This window comes from Typopeltis vanoorti, chromosome 1 (genome assembly GCF_054136105.1).
Source record: "Typopeltis vanoorti isolate ZY-2024b chromosome 1, IOZ_Tvanoo_1.0, whole genome shotgun sequence".
Taxonomy (NCBI): domain Eukaryota; kingdom Metazoa; phylum Arthropoda; class Arachnida; order Uropygi; family Thelyphonidae; genus Typopeltis; species Typopeltis vanoorti.
This window is the reverse complement of record NC_143549.1, coordinates 83,012,559-83,037,968: the sequence shown is the minus strand read 5'-3', so window position 1 is coordinate 83,037,968 and position 25,410 is coordinate 83,012,559. Positions and strand designations below refer to the sequence as shown.

Below are 25,410 nucleotides of genomic sequence, written 5' to 3'. Positions count from 1 at the left end.
TGTAGATCTAGAAATGAGCTGTCATGTTTGTATACAAATGCTAGAAGTATAAGAAACAAGGCAGATGAAATGGTTGCACTAATTGTGTCTGTTCACCCAAAGATTGTCGGAATAAGTGAGACATGGTTGGAAGAGGATGACATCCTGACAGGAATAGAGATGGAAGGGTATGATTTGTTTTGTGAGGGCAGAGGGGGGGTAAAAAAGGGAGGGGGAGTGCTATTGATGATAGAGAAAGAGTTATGTCCATATAAAGTGGAGATGCAAGAGGGAAATAGCGCCAGTGGGTTTGAGGCAGTATGATGTGAGATAGAGGTGAATGGCATCAAATAATTGGTGGGATGTTGTTATAGAGCAGGTAATGTGGATGGTGGTGATAATGAAATGTACAATCAAATTAGCCAAGCAAATAAGAAAAGGGTGATCATTATGGGTGATTTTAATTATGGCAATATAGACTGGAATGATGAGATAACAACTGGAAGTAAAGAAAATGAGTTTCTTGAGTTTTTGAGGGATAACTACCTCAGACAGATTGTAACAGAGGGCACAAGAGGATTAAGGGTCTTGGATTTGGTCATCTCATCACAGGATGTAATTGTAAATGAGGTGTCAAATCATCCACCAATTGGTGAGAGTGACCATGAGGTGATTACCTGGATGGTTGCCAGTAGCGCCAGGACCTCTGTGAGAAAAGCGTATATGTGGAACTACAAGGGGGGGGGGGATTATGAAGAACTCAGCAGACAGCTTGCGGGTGTAGCATGGAATGAGGAGTTAGCTGGAAAAGAGATCAATGCAGCTTAGGGGATTTTCAAAAACTGTTTAGTTGATGCAATGTCTAAATGTATTCCAAGGGTGAGAAGGTTAAATAAGGTGGGTGTGACATGGATGAATAAAGAGATTAAGTGCAATACAGAGAAAAAGGGCATTGTGGAGGCAGCATAAGAGAAGTCGAAATAACCAATTCCATGAGGTCTACAAAGACTAAGCAAGGAGGGTGACTTGGTTGGTGAGGGTAGCTAAAGAGAGGTATGAACAGCAGTTGGCTAATGAAGCCAAAAAGAATCCTAAGGAGTTCTTTCGTTATGTAGCCAACAAAAGAAAGAATAATTATGGAAGGACGACATTGATTGGAGAAAATGGTATAAAGACAGCTGATGCAGATTGTGTGGTGGAGATAATTAATGAACAGTTCATAAAGATCTTTCAATCTTGTGAATGTGACTTCATGGAGGGATTGAGCACAGTTGATGATGGGGAGGAGAGACTGACTGTAGGTGAGCAAGAGGTGTATGAGGTGTTGAGTAAACTAGATATTAATAAGGCTGTGGGACTTGATAATATATCACCACGTATTCTGAAATAATGTGCCAGGGAGTTGACATCTGCCTTGACATATATTTTAATATTAGTCTTGCACTCGGTCAGGTTCCTAAGGAATGGAAGGAGGGCAAGATTGTGCCACTTCATAAAGGAGGTGATTGAACTCAAGCATCAAACTATTGGCCTATCTGTGTGTCAGGTGTTGTGGTTAAGTTGTTGGAGAAGCTTGTGACAACTAGGATCCAGAGTTGGGTTGATAACAATGGTATTATCTTTGATGGACAGCATGGATTTGCTAAAGAGAGGTCAGGTTTTAGTAATCAACTTACTTATTACAATAAAGTGACTGCTTCCTTGGATAGAGGAGAAGGATACACAGTAATATACTTGGATTTCGCAAAGGCTTTTGATAGAGTACTTCATAATAGGTTGACAGTCAAACTAGAGCAGATGGGGTTGGATATTAGATTGGTGCATTGGATTGGGGACTGGCTATCTGATAGGTATCAATAAGTTGTGTATGGGGATGTGATATCCAGGAAAAGGAAAGTCACTAGTGGAGTGCCTCAGGGGTCTGTTTTAGGTCCATTGCTGTTTAACTTGTATATTAATGATATAGGTGAAGATTTGGATGGAGCTATTTAGTTGTTTGCAGATGATGCAAAGTTGGGATGAACCATGAAGTGTAGTGAAGATGTTGTGGCCTAACAGGAAGACTTGAATAGATTGAGTGATTGGCCACGGAAATGGGGATGTGAGTTCAATGTTGCAAAATGTAAGGTTTTAAAATTTGGTAAACAAAGATTGGATGCAGAATTTACTTGGTGAGAATATATTGTTGGAGTTAGAGGAAATAAGAGATCTGGCAGTGATAGTGGATAAGAACCTAAAATTTAGAGGGCACATCGCCAAAATTGTGAAGACAACACAAAGGCTTCTAGAATGATGTGGAGGACACTGACATCTAGAAGTAGGGAGATTCTTGTTCCGTTGTATAAGGCTTTGATTAGGCCACACATGGACTATTGTGCCCAGATTTGGTCACCAGGTTTTCAGAAGGATGAAGAGATGTTGGAAAGGGTGCAAAGGAGACTGACTAAGGTAGTTTCTGACCTCTGGAATGTGAAGTATGAGGAAAGATTAAGAAGATGTAATTTGCAGAGTCTGGTGTACAGGAGGAGGAGGGGAGATATGATAGAGACCTACAGGTTGGTAAGGGGTTGTTTTGGATCAATGCTGGAGAAGTGTTACAAAGAATAGTGGGAGATCAGGGGAGAACCAGAGGTCATCCCTGGAAACTGTATAAAGAGGGCGTGAGTAGGGGAGTGAGAGGCAGGTGTTTTTCATGCAGAGTTGTGAATGATTGGAATGCCTTGCCTGAGAATGTGGTGTCTGCAATGAGTTTGAATGTGTTAAAAATACGGTATAATGAACTGTGCGTGTGTGGTAAAAGGACCTCCCAGATTAGTTTTTGACTCCATGAGGTCTTGGGGTGGTAATAATAATAATAATAAACTCTTCTTTTATATCTTCTCTCATTGCATATTTTTCGCCTTTCAAATCATGTGTGCCAGCCAATACAGTGAACTGATTCACTCCGTTCTTCTGCATACTTACAACATCCACTAACATTGTTTATCTTCACATCTGGAAAACATGCTTTTGTCACTTTCTCATTAATTATCATCAAATTCCCATACAATACTATCTCTTTTCTCCCAGTATGTTGCATTTTTATGCTTTTCTCATTCACTCTTTCTTTCTTTCATGCTCCATCCTTCCTTACCACTCGGCAATCGTTTCTCCAGTCACTTGATCTCATGTTTTATCCTGTGAAAAAGTCCACATTAGCATGCAATTTCTTTCCGTGCTAGCATCTCATCATCCACATTACTTTCAGCCACTTCCTTCAAACTTCAGCTGTGTTTTGTGCACTATCACTCACTGCTTCTGCTACTGCATTCTCCACAACACCCTGATAATCCTGCCTTATATCCTTGTTATCAGTTACTTCATTCTTTTGCAACTCTCATTTCTTATATTCATTTACAAAACATTTCTGACAAATATTTTCTACATTCTTGCTCTCTTTCCACAAACCGTTCACTCTCAGCAATGAATACAACAAACAGAATACATTGAACTAAATCCTGCATTGATATCAACCAACATCAATGTCCTGGTCGCCATTTTTCTTGAACATATCTGTGCCATAACAAAAAGCGATTCTGAAAAGAATATCACTTAATAATAGATTACTAAAACTACATGACTTAACTACAGTAAAATAAACAAAATATACCACCAAATATATATGACAATTTCACTAATATTAAAAAGATAATAACTTAGCTGAGCTACAACTGTACTGTATCTGCTACTTAAGATGATGCTAGCCCAATCAATTTTTTTCACTCATCTGGCTACTTACTCTGTACAATTCCCTCCCAAATAATTATTTGGGAATTGTATTGTTAATTATAATTAACTGATAGCAAATGGGTGAGAGCAAGGGAATATGATATTAACATGTAAGTTACTAAAGTTATTTTACAGATTAGATACTAAAGAAACTGTCTTTTGTATCTAATTTTTAATATCTTTCTTTAGGTGTATGACAAGCCAAGAAAAACACTAGACTTTTTGCTTGGAGAGTAGGGCAATGAATGAATAGATGCTGTCTCAGTGAATGAGATTAAGTGGGGGGGGGGTATAATTATTGTTTGAATAATGGGACTCTCAAAATGAGTCTTTTGATTCCATGAAAGTTATCATAATGCAATAGTAGTAACAATAATTCCTGATGTATGGTTCAATGGATTTTACTGAAACTTCGTATTTGGAATCCTTACAAAATTTTGTTGAGCCATATAAACAAAAATTCTTATGGCTTAACAAATCAGATCATTTACATATTCAAAATTTGACAGAGCATTTTGAAATCATTATTTTCTCAAGTATATCCATGGAGTCAAGTATATCAAGTATATCCATCATGGGTAGTCTGCAATAACCATTATTCACACAATGCTTATCATACCTCTCCTTGAACTCATTCACTGATAAAGCATTTGCAACCCCCCCTTCTGGCAGCTCATTTCAAAATGGTCTATCCACCACCCTACAAGTAAAAAAATTTAGTCCTAATACCGTACTAACCACCACACACTTACTCAATTTCCAGGGGAGAACTCTTGTTCTTTTCCCATCTGCCATTTGGAAAAATGTTTGGTGTCAGTCCTATAAAATCCTTTTAATATTGTATGTTTCTGCATGTTCCATCTTTATTGCTTACTGACTAATTTTTGTATTCCACAGATCTTCAACTGTCATCATAGGTAGCATTCCATAGACTTGCCACAATCTTGGTCATTTGTCTCTAGATCCTCCCCACCACTACCTCCCTAGAATCTAGGCAACTAGATGTGTATAATAATCTCTATCCCTGCTTGGCAAGTCTGTTTTTCAACAACCAAGTAATCTGATGTACTATTTTAGTCCCCTTTGCCCATTCTGTTTAAACTTCAACACCTTGTCACCAGTAAGTAACCCCAAAATTTGTGTCTTCATCAATTTTCTGCAGCTCATTTCCATCAGTGTAGCATTCACTTGTGTAATATGTAAATCAGTGATACAAGAAATGATTTCAGGAAAAATATTCAGTTGTTTCCTGAATATTTTTCCTGAAACACTCACAATCAGTGTAATGCTCATTAGTGATGATGATGATGCAGAGTATACAATTAATAAAGAAATTTTGGAGGACATAGAAGAGATGAAAGACTTCAAGTTTAGGGTAATGTTGCTAAAATGGTAAGAACGTTTCAGTGAATTATGGCAATAATGAAGAGTACACTGACATACAGAAGCAAAGAGATTATATTTCCTTATATAAGGCTTTGCTCAAACCACATGTGAACTATGCTGTGTAGATTTTATTGCCTGTTTTTTTTTGGGGGGGGGGGGGGATGAGGATGTATTGGAGAAGTCCAGAAAAAGTTTACTAAGTTATTTTTTTGGATCTATGGAATGTCATATATGAGAAAGAGATTGGTAGAATTCAATTTACAGAGCCTTGTGAATAGAAAAAGAAGAGGAGATAAGATTGAGCATAAATTGGTAAGGGGTTGTTACCAGATTAATGTGGAGATGATTTTTCATAGAGTAGAGGGAAGCAAGGAGAGAACTAGAGGTCATTCCTGGAAACCTTATAAAGAGGATGTGAGCATGGGAGTGAAAAGCAGGATCTGTGAATGGTGAACAGAATGAACTTCCTGAAAGTGTTGTGAGTGCAGAAATGGAGAAAACAGCTTGATGTTCTTTTTTCACGAGAGAGTATAGAACTCCCACGATGAGTCCTTTGACTCCATGGAGATCAAATATTAGTAATAGCAGCACACAACTTGTAATTTTTTCATTCCAAAATGCATTTATATATATATATATATATGCATATTTATCCCCCCCCCCACACACACACACAAGAGGTACAAGAACCTATAGCACATCAGTCCTGTGTGTGTATGAAGTGCAGATGAAGGTTGAGAAAGAAGAAACCTATTGACATTCTTAAAGAGCTACAGGTTGAAATTGTTGGGAAACACATCATGAGGAAAAGGAGAAGCAACTTTGATGAGTTGCAGTTGTACTGTAAAGGGATGCTAGATAGCAGCAGCTGCTCTTGTTTTAATAGGAGCAGCAAGTGGAGGAATGATGTTTGCCAATTCACTGGAGCAGTGACCATGGAGTACCTTTTTAAGAATTTTTAAGGAGGTTTGGAGCACAAACTTGTGTGTACTCCAAATGTGTGTGTACAGTATTCTAAGGATTGGCGGATTTGGGATTTATATAGGGTTAATATGCCGGCCTGGTTGGACAAGTGGTTAGCGTATCCACTCTCCAGTCAAAAGGCTGTGGGTTCAAATCCCACCATGGGCATGAATGTTTGTGATTGTCTGTGAAAGCACTAGTGCTGGTAATCGGCAGTAGATGGTGTTGGTGTTAGATGATGAAGGTTGCTGGAGTAGTGAGATGAAGAGTTGATGCCCTCCTTTGATGAATTTTTGGACTTCCTGGAGGTATGATATAATAATAATAATATCTGGGCGGGTGTAAAATAGTTTCTTGAGCAGAAAAGAATGCCTAGTTTTTTAGAAGCTGAGGAAGCTGTTGTTGTGATTGTGCCAAGAGAGGTTGGAGATGTCAGTCCTAGAAGAGAGTTCATCCTGTCTGGTGATGTTTGTATTACTGAATTATGAGGGAAGGTGAGTTTAGATCTCTTTTGTTAAAGAAAAGGCAGGAATGTGTTTTAGCAGCATTGAAGGTGACTAAGTTATCCTTGCCACACTGCAGGATTGCATGGAGATCAGTGTTTAAGGCACTGATTGCAGATGATCTTGATGTAAGGAATGTCTAGGAACATGTTCAAAGGAGTAGGTGAGTGGAGAGTTCTTTCATTAGCAAAACTATGAATGGGATTTGTAGTGATTGAGAGTAAGTCATTTATGTATAAGACAAAGAGGGTAGATGAGAGAACAGAATCCTGAGATATTCCTGCATTTGTCATAAAGCTTAAAAAGAGTTCATTGCATGTCATGGTACTGTCCATCATGACATGCAATGAACGAACAGAGAGAAAACTTGCCGTCCAGTTACAGAAGTTGTCAGGCAGACTGAAGGAAGACAGTTTGCAAAGCAGGCTTTGATGCCAAACAAAATCGAAAGCCTTGGAAATGTCAAGGGTGACAGTGGCACACTTTTAGAAACATTTCCATGGCACGTGTCCAGTGGTGAGTGATGTAAGAAAGATATCAGCTGTGGATCTGGATTGACAGAATCCATACTGGTGATTGCTGATTAACTGGTGAGATTCTAGGTAGTGAAGAAGTTGACCATTGATAACTTTCTCCATTATTTTGGAGAGGTTTAGGTGATTGGCAATTGGTCAATAGTTGGATGCTAGGCTTTTGCTTCCTTTTTTTGGGGTTGGATATATATGTTAATTTCCATGAGATGGGTTAGGTGCCAGCTGAGTATAGAAGGTGTTAGCTCTGCTGCACAAAGTTTGAATATAGTAGGAGAGATGCCCTCAGGACAAGACGACTTTGTAGTAGTATTCAGTTTGTTTAATATTCATATTATTTCTTTCTGCTAAAAGGCCATAGGAGCCATATGATGTTCGTTTTCTATCGTGAAAGAAGGTGATTTGCTTGCATTGTCTCTGCAGGAGTTAGACAAAAATAGTGATGTTAGGATGTCATCTTTTTCTTTGGGTGCTGTAACAATGGTGCCATCTGGATGGGAGAGAGGTAGGAGCATGTAAGCAGAAGCTGCATCTAATGGTTTTTGCAAGAGACCAGAAGGCATGGTTGCTGTTTAGATGAGAGACAAGTTTCCTGCTAGTGGCTTCAATGAAGTTGGATTTAGATTTGCTGAGTTGATTTATTTATTGCATGCTTCCATATAGGCTGAGTATGAAGCTTGGGTTCTTGATACAAGCTACCTGCAGTAAGCTGAGTTTTTTTTCTTTGAATGCTTTCATACATCTTCTGTTGCAAAGTGGATGGGAATTTTTGATATAATTAGGGATGAATGTCTTCATGCCACTGAGGATGATTCCTGTGACTCTTCCAGTGCAGGTGTTTGGGTCAGACAAGCTGAAGCAATAGCCATGCCATGGGGAAGAGTAGTAGTAGTAGTAGTAGTAGTAGTAGTAGAAGTTCTGGAGATCATCCCACTTTGTACCATTGTAGTGCCGAAGGACACAAGATTAGGTATGATCAGAGGAGGGACAATCTGTGAGACTATAAACTTGCATTACATTATGGTCTTTGTTGCCAAGAGGAGAGTTAACTTCTACAGTGTGTCTGGAAGGAGAACTAGTTAAAAAAGATTAAGGGTATTGGAAGAGTGGAGGAGATTATCTGGAATTTGGGCAGGTAACTGCACATTTACATTAGATTGTTACTTATATCAAAAACTTCTGCATCATGTCCTGTTGTTGTTATTATTATTATTCATGACACCGCCAAAGAGTTTGAAAACTCATCATGGGAGGACAACTACTGTACAACTGTCCGTCTTCACCACTACACCGAACCACTACTACCAATCAACTACATCAGCACCATCTACCACTCACCAACACCACAACTAGTATTTTTTTGTATGTAAATTGCGTGTGTGTTCTCAAGGGCTGATTTGTCTGTATGCAGGATGAAAAACCCAGTTTCTGGGAGAGAAAACCCTGTTACCTCCAATTAAGATCGGCTAACTCACCTTCAATTGAAAAAGCCCATATAAAGATTCCTCCCATCATGACAGGAATCAAACTTAGGCCTTTTCTAATCAAAGGGCTCAATGTACCTCGTTCTTCAAATTGCGTTATGGAGGCAGTATTGATCTGTAGTGTTGGAGAATGGAGCCAGTTGGAGACATTCAGGTCAACTAGAATGATGACTTTGCTGTTTCAGTAGCTGGATTGGAGAGGGTCAAGTTTCATGGAGAGGAAGGTGAAGAGGTCTTTGTGGCTTTCGGAACCCGGAGACCAGTAAATGCAGCTGAAATGTTACTAAGTGTGGCAAGGAAACCTTCATCCAGAGGACGTCAAAAACAGGGAGTGGGATTCTAAATTCGGCATTCTCTAGTGGGCAGTGTTAAAATGTACAAAGCCATAGGTGCCACCTTTGTGGTGAAATGAATCATGAAAAGTATAATTTAGCCATTGAAGGTGAACTGTGGTTGATGTAGCTGCAATTTGGATTTCTGTTAAGAGAAGGTGGTCTGATTTTGGATATATGTAAGTGGTGATGAACATAATTTATGTTGGCCATCATCATCAAATTCCTGCCATGTACCTTCAAGGGGTGTACAGGATATGATAGTACTACGTGAAAAAATTTACATCATTACTAACTTCCTATCTACAATTTTCCTCCATATCAGTCTGTTACTTGTCAAGACTCCAGCATTATGAGATCTTATATTTCTATCGCCTAAGGCACTTTGTACCATGTCAATCCACCTATATCTTGATCTTCCTCTAGGTTGTTTTCTGCCAACCTGGCAGAGAACACTTGTTTTGGTAATCTTTCCTCACCCATTCTGTTTAAGTGACCATACCACCTGAGTTTGGCTCTGCTAATGCATTCCTGGATGCTGACAAGTTCAAGTTCTTTCCTAATATCCTCGTTTTTAATATGATATCGCCATTTGAACTAGTTTGAACACTGGCTTGTATACAGCTAATTTAGGTGTTTTGACTAATTTCTCTCTTATTCCATATGAATTTATTATATTGACTTCCTACCATGTCAACTTTGATTCTGTTGTCTATTTTCATATTTAATTTACCATCTTCACTATAAATCGTGCCTAAGTAGCTGAAATGTTTTACTTGTTCCACAGGTTCTCCATTCACAATGCAGTTGGCATTTTCAATGATTCTGCCTATTTTCATTGTCTTTGTCTTGTTATTGTTGACCTTCATACCACATCTATTTCCAACAGTTATTCAAATTAGTCAGGAAATCTTGCAGACGTGTAGCAGATTTATTTAGAAGTATAACATCGTCTGCATAAAGCAAAGAGCTGACATTAACATCTCCAATTTTGATATCAGGCTTAATACCACTTTCCTTCATAATGTGATCCATATAGATAATAAATAACAGAGAGGATAATGTACATCCTTGTCTGACACTAGATTTAACACCGAACCATCTTCCTATACTTCCTTCAATTCTAACTGCTGACTCACAACTCAAATAAAGACTAAGTATTGCTTGACATAATGCCCCATTGACACCATATAACTGTAGCGTTTTGAATAGCTTCCCTCTTGGCATCTTGTCATATGCCTTTTCCAGATCTACAAAACTTAAATACAGATCTTTGTTATATTCCCATGACTTCTCGACTATTTGTCGTAAAGTGAAGATCTGATCCTGACAGCCTCTATTTGACCTGAATCCAGCTTGTTTTTCACCAGTCTTTTCTTCCACAATTCTTCTCAACCATTTCTCAAGTATACTTGCATATATCTTACCAGGAACACTCAGTAGGGATATACCTCTGTAATTCTCACATTCAGTTTTATTTCCTTTTTTATATATGGGTACTATGAGAGCTCTACTCCAATCATCGGGAATTCATCCCTCTGTCCAGGCATTCTGAACTATGCAGTGCAGCCACTGTAAGACTTTTATACCACTATACTTCAACATTTCTGGTTGAATATCATCTACTCCTGCTGCCTTTCCACATTTCAAGCCTTTGATGGTTTTTTCTACTTCAAATATGGATATGTATTCCTGACTGCAAGCCTGGTCAGTGTTTTTTACCACTGTGCTGTCATCACTTCTTATTTCATTTAGCAGTTTTTCAAAGTAATTACTACATACTTCAAGGATATCTTTTTCTCCCATTTTCATGTCACCTTTATCATCTCTAACTCCTTTTACAGCACTTTTTCCTCCATTCCTAAGCTTCATCAACAACCTTCAGAATATTTTGCCACCTTCTTGATATTTATTTTCTATGTTCTTGCCAAAGTCCTCCCATGACTTTTGTTTAGCTAGTTTTACACAGTATTTAACCTTCTTACATTTGTCTCTGTATTCTCTAAGAGCACAAGCTGACTTATTTGCCAGGAACTTTTGATATGCTTTCTTCTTTTCCTTCATTGCCTCTTTATTCCTGTATCCACCATGGAGTTCTAATTTTTCTATCCTTGCAGACAACTTCACCACATGCCTCTCTAGCTGAATCAATCAGGGTGTTCTTCAAGGCTTGCCACTGAATCTCCTGTTCTCAAACTCTTTCATTTTTTTCTTCAATAATTTTTGTGTATTTTAGTTCACAGTTCACATCTGAGAGATGCTCAACTTTTATTCGCTTTAAAACTTTCTTACATGTTATTTTTTTCAGTATGAAATTCAATTTATCCTGCTCAAGACTAAATTGTGATTACTTCCAATTTCAAATCTTCTCTACACTCTGGTGTCCTGCACCAGGGAGAAAACATCACTATCAATAATAACATAGTCAATGGGACTTTTCTTATTCCTTGCCTCTTCTCTCCATGTGAATTTGTGCACATTTTTATGTTGGAACATGGTGTTGGTAATAACCAGTCCATGTCCTGAGCAGAAATCCAACGGATATTTGCCATTATTATTAGCTTTGCTCTTTTCTCCAAATGTTCCCAAAATATTTTTGTATGTCTGGCAATCATTTCCTACTCTGCTATTTAGATCCGCAACAAGGACCAACTTTTCCTTTTTCATTGTGTCAGTTGCTTTTTCTAAAAGCCTCAAAAAATTCCTCCACTTCTTCCATAGTAGTACCTTCTGTGGGACCATAGGCACAAATAAATCTCATTATCCAGTGCCCATTCTCATATTTGCTCACATTACTCTACTTGAGACTGCTTGTCATTCAAGAAGATTAGCCCCGTATTTTGTGTTGAATACTATGGCTACTCCTTCTTTTCCTTGATTGTCATTCCCTGAATATAACATTTTGTATTTATTGCTCAGAAAGATCTCACCAGTTTTTGTCTTTTTTGTTTCAGTCACCCCTATTATGTCGATCTGGTACTTATCTAATTCCTCAGCTAGCTCCATTTCTTTGCCATTCAGACTTCTTATGTTGATAGTACCAATCTTTAACTCTGGTGATGTTGAGTTGGGGTGTGTTTTCAGATTTGTTCCAGTTGCTGACTTTTCGCTGTTCACCCTGGTTCCCTGGCGAAAACAACAGGGGCCTTTCTTAACCGGGCGATGCTCCAGCCGGCATGAAATTTTGTCATGTTGTACCATCATTTTGTATTTTGGTTTAACCAGTAAGAATATAATTTGGTCGGCTAAATCCCAAATTGCCAGCCCATCCTCGTTCGTTCAGTATCCAAGTAGATACCCATCAGGGTGCACCACGAGAAGGTGAGCATTGGACATTAGGTCAGAAGCCCTGGTCGGTTCTCCGCATTCCTTTAAAGGCTTTTCATTTTTGGTTTATTATTAAAAGAAAGGAAAGAGAGATGATGGATTGGGGAGGGAATAGACTCGTGAACATGACAACCATACAGAGAACAACCAGTCTCCTTGATGGTGCCTCCCACATACCACTATTTGGACTCCCTCATCTGGCAGAGTGTGCAGGCAGCAGGATTATGTGTCAGTTGACCAGGAAGCCTCCTGACTTGTTGCTGACTGGTTTGGACCCACATTCCATTTAGCAGCCGACTGTTTTAACTGCTGTACTCTTGAAATGAAGGCAGGTCTGGATCTCTAAGTATGTTAGTTATGCCTTTGAAAGATATTGCTTAACCAAATGGAGGGGGGGGGTGGAATCCCTGCTCTGGTGGTCAAAATAGCATTCACCACTTCAGGCACCCCCAATAAGCAGAGTGATGGTGGTTGTATTTCATATAGGAGATGAAAGTCATCTACCACCTAGTGATTCTAGTTGGAATTTCCCCTAACTAGGAAGATATCTTTTTGTAGCAGGAATGCTCGTGGAAAACATCAAAGCCCCTTTTGTGGAAACAGGCCATACCATGGGAAGGTGAGGGTTTACTTGACAGGAAGAGACTGTATATTGCACATTCCTGTCCATCAGTGGCATGATCAGAGCTCAAAATATATGCTCATCCCTGGCCAGTAGAGTTTGCTAGCTGGTGAATAGCTGCAGAATGAACAAAATAAAATATTTTTTTATTTAAAAAAAAATTTTCCAACCATGACAGCACTTTGTCATTTTGTGAAACTTTTGTTGACTTATTGGGACATGTCATTAAAATACTCGGTGATCTTGGATGAGTAAATTTTTTGTGTTGGGAGGAGGATTTTTGCATAATCATTTGGGCTGTGTACATGACCTTCCACTTGGCAATACTAAATTAGTAGTTGTTATCCTTTGTCCATGCAGCCAGTCTGTTTAAGTCATCCTTCATGACCTCTGTCATCTACATTGAATATCACACCTTCTTAGCTTTTCATCATTGGCAAACAACTGAATATTTTCCTTAAATCCTTTTTAATATCATTGGCAGACCACATACTGAGCTCTATGGAACACACTTGCTTTCTCCTGGATTTGATTTGCCCATATAATACTCCTTGATGTTCTTCAGCCATCCTCTTATCCAAATCAGCATCATATCTGTTCTGTTTTGCTCCAATTTATGTAATAAAGTTCAATGTCCAGCAGTATCACTGTGTAGGCATTTCCTATATCCAACTGAGGTATCACTTTATTATAAAAACTGAGCAACTTACTAAGGTAAGATAGTACCTACCCATCACGAAACCTTGCTATCCCTGTAGAGTATCATATTCTTGTGCACCCAGTTCTGAATTCTGCCTAAATTTGAACTTCTTCAATACCTTAACTACCAATTCTGAAATACTGATTTTCTTATAATTTACTTCCTCTTGTCTGGCCGAGTGGTAATGTATCTGCTCCCCAGCCAAAAGACACTGCTGGTTCGAATCCCACTGTGGGCATGGATGTTTGTGATTGTCTGTGGAAATACTAGTGGTAGTGGTAGTGGTGGTGGTGGTGGTGGTGGTCGGCGATAGATGCTGTTGGTGCATCTGCGGTAAGTTGGTGGATTGTAAGTGATGGAGATAGAGTTGTAGAGTAGATGCCCTCCCCTCGATGAGTCTTTGGACTCCCTGGAGGTGATGAATAAATAATAATAAAATAATTGTCTTGGATCCTCCTCTATGCAGTGGTACTTTATTTTTATTTAGCATATGACATCAAAATATATAAATACATATTTGTGCAGACAATAAAAATGAGACAAGTAATGCACATATACAAATATCAGGTAAAAAAAGTCACTAAAATTTTAAGTCAGTTCAGATAGCCATTCAAGAGCTGAAGGTTCTGTCTCAAAAAAGTCTCTCTAGTCACCAGGGTAGGGTCTTATGCTGCAGTCCTCCACAGTGTGCTGAATGGTTTGGTTTATGGTCCCACAGTCACATTGGGAGTGTGTAGGTGATCTTCCCCACTTGTGTAAGCTGTCTGCACAGATACCATGTCCTGTGCATATCCTATTTAACCTTTTCTATAGATGATGTGGAAGCTCAATCCCTTTCAGATTTTGGTTGGGAAGGATACATTTGTTTAAGTCTGGTGGCAATTTTTCTTTCCAAGTTTCTAGCCATTTCGATCTAACATTGAAATTGCTATTTTACTAGTTCTTCAGCCAGTGTCAGTGGAGGCCGCCAGGATTTAAGGAGATTTATACTTATATATGGGAGGTCTTCATGTATTGGTAACAGAGGAATGCTGTTTATTTTTTTTGTACTCTTTTGCTAGAGTATCTTGTCTGCACAGGTTCGGTGGTGCAATGTTGCTCAAAGATGGAAGCCAGTAGAAGGGAGTGGATTTGACACAACCTGTTATTGTCCTCATCACATCATTTATTTGTGTGTTGATTTCCTTGACTGTTTAGCCATAATGGTGAAAACAACATTCTGCTGCAGAGTAGATTAACCCCAATGTGGAGCATCACAATATAATAGCAGAAGAACCCCATAGTTTTTGTATGATGTTATTATGGATTCTGATCTTTAGAGATATTCACCTGATGTCTTTTGAATGGTACTATTTTGCCCTCTCTCTCTCTCTCTCTCCCCCCCTCCCTAACTGAGGCTTAAATTAAATTGTTTGATCAGAAGAGCTTCCAATTCACTTTTTCACAGTACACAGACGGATTTTCTATCTGATTCTGATCCTATAGCTGTATTTGCATTAAGGTTTTGTTAAGCACTTGCAATTCACCTAATTCTATTCTGGCATCAGTCATTGTCACATCTGGCACTCCAAATATTTCCAGCTAGATGGTACCCCACTACAAAATGATCACTCAGTAACCATTTCATTTGCTTCTGTTTCCTCTCTACATCAGCACTCATTAAAGTGATTCTTCCATAATTATTCCTTCTTTTACTTTCCATGCAAAAAAACAACTCTTCTGCTCATATTTAGCCTTGGCCTTCCTTACCACATGAATTAGCCTTGTCGCCTGTGCTTTGTGCTGTTTAATGGGCTTGTTGATCACCTTTCTGTTCATATATCCTTCACATCTTCTATAAGTACTACTTAATGATTCTCCTCATCCATCTAACTCCTATATGATTTATCCTCCAGACTCTTGGTATAGAGCCTGATAATGCTTTACTGCTTTCTTCAACATTCCTTTATCATCCCCCTGCTAACACTTTGCCCACTGAATTTGTATGGCACTGCTCTAAACTGACTCCTCTATTTGTTTAACCACTTACTTTGTAATCTACACATATATCCTTTCTTAACTGAAAATTATAAATATAAATTTGTCAAATCCTGTTATTTTGGTTTGAATGTGGCCATTTTAGTATAGAATTAGGGAAAGTAAAATCGTATGTCTTCAATTCAAAAATGGTTTTAGGTTCTGTGTTTTGATAAGGGATAATATTCACAGGCATCCAATACGGCAGACAACTGCCACTTCATGATCTTCCTAACACTATAAATTATCGCCTGAAACTCTATTGGTTATGTGGTTGATTTTTTGAGTTTTGGGGTTATAAACCAGATTTCTGATGTGGGGAACCCTAATTACCTGTGTCAAGTAGAGTTTTGCTCCAGAAAACTTAGATTTTTTGTATATGCATAAGTAGTACACATCTGATTTAGTTTTATCATTTAACTGTTTAAATAAATAACTTGGTTGTAAAATGTCTTTCTTTATTTCCACATCTGAATTTAATATGGCATTCAAGCAAAACATTTGGAAATTATTTGATTAGTTGCTGAAAGGAAAAATTATTACTATTCTTGATAGTACTGATAAATGATCATACTGCATCTGGATATGTTTGTCATCATTGTAAAATTAATTTTCAAACTGCAGTTCTCTAGGTAGAGATTTTAAATATTATATTTGTTGCATGATAATTGTAGCTTTATATGTGAAAGAAATCATTTTAAGTTACTAAAACCAGTGTGTATTATGTTTTTTTTTTATTACATCTAATATCAGTATGCAATATACTATAAAATAGTAAACTAAAATGCATTAAATATAAAAGGTGATTTACATGCATGAAACTTTAACATGGATTTACTTATCCTTCCTTTAATTACCATATTTTCGTATTAATATGTTCATAATATACTAATATGGCAACACTCCCTTTGATCATATTTCACTATCAGTTTATCCCTGGATGACTCAGATGACCAGAATGGACCCAAACCACCTACCCCTCCACCTCGAAAGTTCATCAGTCGTGGTGGGGTTGGTTCTTTTCGTCTACCATGTTTGACAAAGCAGGATAGTCATGAGCAGCCTATCTTAATCAGAGGAGGTTCCCAGGAGCAGCAGTTACCTGACTCCCTCGAAAGCAGTGAATCGAATATCATGAGTCGCATTGCTGCATCCCTCAGGTTTGCCCAAGTTCCTGCCATGGCTGTAGCTGGTCTAACTCCTGATGGGGACATTGGATACCAGGCTCGGATTATGCATGATGGTCCAAATTTCATCCCAGCTCATAGAGCATCATATCACGGTAATTCTATTTTTCATTTTTCTTTATATAGTTCCATTAAGTAACACAATATAAATAGAAGAAAGTAAATATAAAATTTCAAAATTATTTTCATTTTGGCTTGACTGCAACAGAACCGACTCTTTAATAACAAATTTTTGCTAACATTTCATATTTAATAACTAAATACTTTACTTCATCAGCAATTACAGAACATGAAAAGCTGTTCCATTGATGGAGTTGGACTGACAGGGCTGCAGATTTGACAGAGGTGTTGGATGGAATTGAAGTTCAGATGTTTATTGCAAAAGTAGCTGCTGCATTCTTTTGTCTATAATTTCACATAATTCTTCAGAACATTCTCAGCCCAAAACTTAGTGATCGGTGTACATTTTTAAAAGTGCATCATCAGATTATTTAAACAGTCTTTATATGACTCATTATGGAGTCATACAGATAGAGGTGTTGCAAAATGATCAAGACAAGGAAGTCCTTGTTTAATAAAATGGATATAATTCCCTCATCTCCCCCTCCCCTTCCAGTTGAATAAACCTGTGGTCTAGTTGTCTGGATTTTTTAGAATGAAGAAATGGAGATGATCCAGAGGCTAGTGATGAAGATGGTAACAGATCTGTAGAATTTTCCGTAAGAGAATAAATTCAAAGTGTATTGCAAATTCTGGTTTAACAGGCACATAAGGAGGGGGGGGGGGGTATGTGATATCTTACTTGGAGAGTGGCGAATAAGTGAAATGAGTTGGCAGAGAAGTCATGAATGCTTTCAGTGAAGAAGTTTAAGGAGAGGTATGATGGATATTGTGTGAATAAAGATTAGTTGATAGACACAATATCTATCAGAATGCAATACATTAATATTATATTCTGCTAATCAAATTTCTACTGATCATTAATGTGCTCCTAAAGGCTTCTTCTTTTATCATTAACTAGATTATGCCAAGTTTGTTTTCATTCTTGTAAAATATTGCCAGGGTGGTTGCCAGCATTGTGAGGACCTCTGTGAGAAAAGGGTATATATGGAACTACAGAGGGGATGATTATGAAGAGCTCAGGAGACAGCTTGCAGGTGTAGCATGTAATGATGAGTTAGCTGGAAATGAGATCAATGCAGCTTGGAGGATTTTCAAAAATTATCTAGTAGATACAATGTCTAAGTGTATTCCAAGGGTGAGAAGGTTAAATAAGGTAGGTGTGAGATGGATGAATAAAGAGATTAAGCATGCGATACAGAGAAAGAAGACATTGTGGAGGCAGCATAAGAGAAGTGGAAATAACCAATTCCATGAGGTCTACAAAGACCAAGCAAAGAGGGTGACTTGGTTGGTGAGAGTTGCTAAAGAGAGGTATGAACAGCAGTTAGCTAATGAAGCCAAAAAGAATCCTAAGGAGTTCTTTCGATATGTAGCCAGCAAAAGAAAGAATGATTATGGAAGGATGACCTTGATAGGAGAAACTGCACAAAGGTGGTTCCAAGGCTGCTGTTGAAAATTACCGGCCAATCAGCATAACAGGAATCATTATCAAGGTCTTAGAGAAAATAGTCAAGAGGAAAATACAAGATTGGATAGAAGAAAATGGGATACTGTATCGGGGACAGCATGGTTTTGTGAAGGGTAGGTCATGCCTCAGTAACTTGCTCACGTATTATAACACAGTGACGGCTGAACTGGATAAGGGTAATGGGTTTACAGTGATTCTGCTGGACCTTGCTAAGGCCTTTGACAGGATACCACATGGAATTCTAATCAGTAAATTGCAGCATATGGGAATGGACATAGGGTTGGTGAGATGGATAGGAGGGTGGTTGACGGAGAGATATCAGAGAGTGGTTTACTCGGGAGTAGAGTCCACAAGACGGCCTGTGACTAGTGGTGTACCACAAGGATCTGTTCTTGGACCACTGCTGTTTAATTTGTTCATAAATGATATAGGAAAGGATCTGAGAGGAACAGTTCATTTGTTTGCGGATGATGCAAAGTTGGGTAGGGCAATAGTGAATGCAGATGACGTCAAAATTTTGCAGGATGATTTGGATAGATTGGAGGTCTGGGCTAGGGAGAATGGATGTCAATTTAATGTGGCAAAATGTAAGGTTATGCATTTTGGGGTGAAAAGATGGGAGGCAGTTTACTGCATTGGTGGAACTGTGCTCCAGGAAATTGATGAGGCACGAGATTTAGGAGTGTTGGTGGATAAGGAATTGAAATTTAGGGGACACATTGCAAAAGTGGCCAAATCAGCTCATCAAATCACTTGGTTGCTGAAGAATACGTTGACAAGCAGAGACAAGCAGGTTATTGTTCCTCTGTATCGAGCCTTGATAAGACCTCATCTCGACTACTGTGCTCAGATTTGGTCACCTAGGTTTCTTCTTGATGGGGAGGAGGTGGAGAGGATCCAGAGGCGAGTGACCAAGATGATAGCAGGTCTGTGGAATGAACCGTATGAGAACAGGTTGAGGATTTGTGGGTTGCAAAAATTGGTTGATAGGCGGAGGAGGGGAGATATGATTGAGACATTCAAATTACTGAAGGGTTTCTATAAAATTAATTCAGAAGATATTTTTGAGAACAGGGCTGGTTGTGGGAGGACTAGGGGACATCCATGGAAACTGGGCAAAAGTGTGGTTAGTAAAGGTGTTAGAGCTGGGTTCTTTACTTTTAGAGTAGTGAATGAGTGGAATGCGCTCCCTGAGTCTGTGGTGGATGCTGTGACAGTGAATGAGTTTAAGGCGAGGTATGATAGACACTGTATGAATGTCGAATAGTTGTGATGAAAATGATTTGGGGCCTCCCTCGATGAGTCTAATGACTCCCTGGAGTTGCCCGTAATAATAATAATAATAATAATAATAAAGACAGCTGTTGCAGAATGTGTGGTGGAGATACTTAATGAGCAATTCATAAAGGTCTTTCAATCTTGTGAACGTGACTTCAAAGGAGAGATTGAGAGCAATAGATGATGGGGAGGAGAGACTGACTGTGAGTGAGCAAGAGGTGTATGGGAAGTTGAGTAAACTAGATGTTAATAAAGCTGTGGGACTTGATAATATATCACCATGTATTCTGAAGGAATGTGCCAGGGAGTTGACACCTGTCTTGACATATTTTTTTAATACGAGTCTTGCACTTGGTCAAGTCCCGAAGGAGGGCAAGAATGTGCTGCTTCATAAAGGAGGTGATCGAACTCAAGCATCAAACCATAGGCCTATCTCTGTGTCAGGTGTTGTGGTTAAGTTGTTGGGGAAGCTTGTGAGAATTAGGATCCAGAGTTGGGTTGAAAACAATGGTATTATCTTTGATGGACAGCATGGATTTGCTAAAGGGAGGTCATGTTTTAGTAATCTACTTACTTATTACAATAAAGTGACTGCTTCCTTGGACAGAGAAGAAGGATACACATTAATATACTTGGATTTGGCAAAGGCTTTTGATAGAGTACCTCATGATAAGTTGACAGTCAAACTAGAGCAGATGGGGTTGGATGTTAGATTAGTGCATTGGATTGGAGACTGGCTATCTGATAGGTATCAACAAGTTGTGTATGGAGGTGTGTTATCCAGGAAAAAGAAAGTCACTAGTGGAGTGCCTGAGGGGTCTGTTTTAGGACCATTACTCTTTAACTTGTATATTAATGATATTGGTGAATATTTGGATGGAGATATTCAGTTGTTTGCAGATGATGCAAAATTGGGATGAACCATGAAGAGTAGTGAAGATGTTGTTTCTTTGCAAGAAGACGTGAATAAATTGAGTGATTGAGCACGGAAATGGGGATGTGAGTTCAATGTTGAAAATGTAAAATTTGGAAACAAAGATGGGATGCAGAATTTATGCTTGGTGAGGATATATTGTTGGAGGTGGAAAAAATAAGAGATCTGGGGGTGATAGTGGATAAGAATCTGAAATTTAAGGGACACATAAACACAAAGGCTTCTGGGAATGATGCAGAGGACACTGACGTGTAGAGGTAGGGAGATTCTTGTTCTGTTGTATAAGGTTTTGATTAGGCCACACATGGACTATTGTGCCCAGATTTGGTCACCTGGTTTTCAGAAAGATGAAGAAATGTTGGGAAGGGTCCAAAGGCGATTGACTAAGGTAGTTTCTGAGCTCTGGAATGTCGAGTATGAGGAAAGATTAAGAAGATGTAATTTGCAGAATCTGGTGGACAGGGGGAAGAGGGGGCGATATGATAGAGACCTACAAGTTGGTAAGGGGTTGTTATAGGATCAATGCTGGAGAAGTTCTACAGAAAATAATGGGAGATCAGGGTGGAACCAGAGCTCATCCCTGGAAACTGTATAAAGAGGGTGTGAGTAGGGGAGTGAAAGGCAGGTTTTTTTCGTGCAGAGTTGTAAATGATTGGAATGCCTTGTTTGAGATTGTGGTGTCTGCAAGAAGTTTGAATGTGTTCAAAGCATGGTATGATGAGCTGTGTGTGTGATAAAAGAAACTCCCAGATGAGTCTTTGACTCCATGAGGTCTTGGGGTGATAATAATAAATATCCTACTTTTAATGATAGGCAGATTCCTCAGAGGTTTAGAATGCAGGGAAAAACATCTCTCATAAAAGTGGGCAAGTTAGTCTTGCAGGCCACTACATAGAAGAAAATTATCCTCTCAAATTTTGTTTATAGCATCTAATAGATAGCATTTAACAGATAGGTTGTGGGTTCAAATCCTACAGGCATGGACATTTATGAATATCTAATAGATGATTTCCCATCTCCTGGTTGTGAGCCAACACCTTGCATAATTCAGGACCTGAAGTAGCTTGAAAATGTTTCATGTTCTGTAGAACAATTTCCAAATTACCATACCTTTTGTTCATCCACAGTACTGATGTATTATCATACATTAGTAAATAATTGCTTATTATCTCATCTTTTGTAACGTGGATCTGTCCATGTCCTTCATTGTTTTCAAAACTGCCTTAACTTCTTCTCTTCCAACTTTTGGCATGTCCAATTCATAATTCTTCTTTAAGTTGATTGTGTATGAATTTCTTTCTTTCTTTGTTTCTATAAAGTTCTTTGATATACTTTAATTCAGTTTATCATCATCATCATCATCTTCTTCCTCAACTCACCTTAGGCAGATGATGGATAATTTTATTGTTGTTTATAATACATCAGTATTATAAGTTTGTGTATTATAATTTATAATATTTAATGTATGTATGTTTTGTGCAAGTGTTCAAGCACAGCATTGTGTCATGCAAAATGGAGACAATGCTAAACCTGTGAGGAATAGGTTAAAGAAGGGGAAGGAAACTTGATCTGTTCCATTACCATTAGGCAAAGTGAAATTCAAAGTAGTATATCCATAGGAAAATTTTAATGATAAATAAATGAATTGTCCCTTTATCACATGGATTGAGGAAGGAAGTGAAACGGCACTGAGAAAGGATTAAAAGTACTATTTAATTTTCCACTATTTTGTCTCAGTCACTGAGACATTGTAAGGGAGTCTAATGTGGAACTTGTAACACACACACCTAAAAAATACATCTGCAATGACTACAGGTGATGCTGAATCAGGAGTTGCAGACATGCTTTGATATGACTCATAGAATCAACTGGAAAAGGCTGCCATGCTCCAGTGCAGTAAAATTAGAAGAGAAGCTGTTCTTATAATATATAGCTGCTCTCGAAAATCAGCTTCATTTGAATAAATATGATTGCATAAAACTTCTCACAAATTGGGAATTACTAATACTTTGAGATCCACAGAGAGTGCTTCTCCTAGTTAAGACATCTTCCATCCAGGGCGCACCAACCTGAGGGTGCAAAGGGTGCACCGCACCCGGGTGGCAAGAAACAAATATCAAATATTTATTTTATGTAGCTAATATCTAATTTGGAATATACAATGCAGTATAATCATTAATAGTAATAATATTCATTTCTTGGTATATCCTACATCATAAAATTTAACTAATATAATATTAAGGAGCGGTCAATAAAAGTTTGCACCTGGGCAGCAAATACCCTTGGCGCATTCCTGCTTCCATCCATGTATTTTACATAGTTTTGCATTGCCTTTGTGTATGTTACAAGTCTCGTATTGTACTCCCTGATGATGTATCAGTGATTGAGACAAAATATTAGAAGAATTAAATATTATGTTTTAATTCTTTCTCAGTGCTGCTTCACTTCATTAAGCCTCTAACATGGGTTTTTCACAGAACTTAAGCCTTAACACATGGACTGTGACTTGATATCTGCAACCATTTGCTTATTGTTCTCCCCCCTCTTTGCATCATCTGTTGGGGGGGGGGGACAAAAAGCAAACAGGAATTGAATGCTTTACTAAGCCATCAGTCAGCTATATATTTTTTTCCCCATGTCCACTAAATTTTTGCATTTCCTGTAATTTTTTTTCTCAAGATTGCTCTTTGATTTTCCTGATTTTTGACAATTACAAACTCATTTGCAGGTAACAGAGATTCACTTGGAAGAAAGGTAACTCCAAACCATCCCAAAAGTGACCATTCATTTGAAAAAGTTGTGGGAAGTGCTGAGAACTTGGTTGGAAGGGTAAGGGATTTCATAATTATGATAAGTAATTGATATTTACAAAGAGAGATAATTTGCCTTAAATATATCATAAAATATTATTATTAACACCAAACTTACATAGAGTCAAAAGACTCGTTGAAGAGGGTACACACTATTATACACCAAACCTGTTAAAACCATGCTTTAAATTCATTCACATGTCCACATTCAGCATACTGTCAGGCATTGATTACACTCACCAGCTACTCTCCATACAAGGAAACTACCTTCCATCCTTGCTCACCCCCCAACCATGTAATTTCTAGGATGGCCCTTGTTCTATCACCCTTCTCTCATTCTGCAAGAGAAGAGTGATAGAACAAGGGCCATCCTATCACCCTTCTCTCATTCTGTGAAAAATTTCTTCCATGTGTTAACCTGGACAACTCCTTAACAACTTAAATGTCTTAATCATATCTCCTATCCTTTTCTTATTCATGAGGTTTTGTAAATTGCATTCCCTCAGTCTGGCTTCATATTAATCAGTCTTATATGCACCCTTTCCAATATATCCTCCATCACCATAAAAACAAAGGGACCAAAGCCGTGCACAATTATCCATGAGTCCTAAAGAAAGCCTTATACGATGTAACCATAACCTCATTATTTGTGCACGTTAAGGTCCTCTGCATCATGGCCATAATCTGATGTGATGACTTCACAACTTGTGCAATGTGACCTCTGAGCTTCAGTTCCTTATCCACAACCACTTCCAGGTCTCGTCTCTTCAATCTTTAAAATTTCGCAACCAAGTGTATACTTTGCATCCTATTGTTGCCTACCAAATTTCAGAACTTTACACATCATCAGTTTTGCTCGCTTGCTACTCTTACAGTCCATTCAGGTCCTGGGAGGACCTGGGTTTTTTTTTTTTTTTTTCATCATCTGCATACAGTTATATACCTCCAGTTAAACCCATCCCAATATCATTAATTTACAAGTTAAATAAAAATGTACTAAAATATACTCCCTGTAGCACACCACTAGTAACTTTCCTCTTCTGGAATACAGCACCCCCATACACAACTTTCTGATACCTTCTCGCATCCGGTCACCTGTCCATCTTGCTAATCAAGCATCCAATCTCATCTGCTCCAATTTAGTTAATAACTTTTTGTGTGGCAGTCTATCAAAAGCTTTTGAAAAATCTAAGTATACCACAGTATGTACATTTTTCTTATCTTAAAAGGTATGTGTGGCATAACTATAAAACAACAAAATTACTCAGTTACCAGTATAACAAACTTTAATGAATGTACAAAAATTTCATACTGAAAATAACCATACATCATCAGTGTGTATAAACAACAAGCAAATCAAAGAATAGGAATACAAGTGCATACAACAATCAGATTACCAAATAAAAAAAGTTGTCATGTACTAGAAATTAATATTAATAAATAATATTAAAACTATTTAATTTTACATAAAATGAGAATCTCCCAAACTTTTGGGAAAGAGAGACAGTCATTCCCATTCAGTAAGGTAAATGTAAAAGAGCTTCACAACCTACTTTGAAAAGGCTTTCATATTTAAAACTGCTTCTATGGAGAAGACAAGTCTTATCCCACAGGAGACTGTGTTTAGTGTCAATACTATGCTGGACCAGACTATTGTGGTTTCACATGTTTCAGTGTAGTATTGATGTTCATTAATTCTTTTTTCCACAGAATGGCTGTCTGCCCAAAGCATGTCAAATTACATTTATAAGTGATCTGATAAACACCAGCTAAAGGCAGAGGTGACAGTATGTCTTTTGTAGATGGTAACATATGAGAAATTTTGTTGATAGGAGAATATGTAGAATTCAGGTAATACTTCTTAAAAATTCTACCAATAGATCAGAGATACAAGAAACATAAAAGATTAGAACCCTTGAACTGTCAAAGATTACTTATGTATTGGAACGCAGTAGTCAATTATCATTGACTACTTGTTGAAAGTTTATTTTTCACTTGGT

The 25,410-nt window shown here is 38.1% G+C and overlaps 1 protein-coding gene across 1 annotated transcript in view; it reads left to right on the top strand.

Moving 5' to 3' along the window:
* The window catches only part of LOC150110163 (muscle calcium channel subunit alpha-1-like), a 1,246,847-nt gene that overhangs the window by 1,177,131 nt on the left and 44,306 nt on the right, over positions 1–25,410 (top strand). The window contains exons 44-45 of the mRNA XM_090391329.1: positions 16,540–16,892; positions 23,329–23,429. Coding sequence (XP_090247455.1) covers positions 16,540–16,892; positions 23,329–23,429 — 454 coding nt within the window. The remainder of the gene's footprint in view (positions 1–16,539; positions 16,893–23,328; positions 23,430–25,410) is intronic.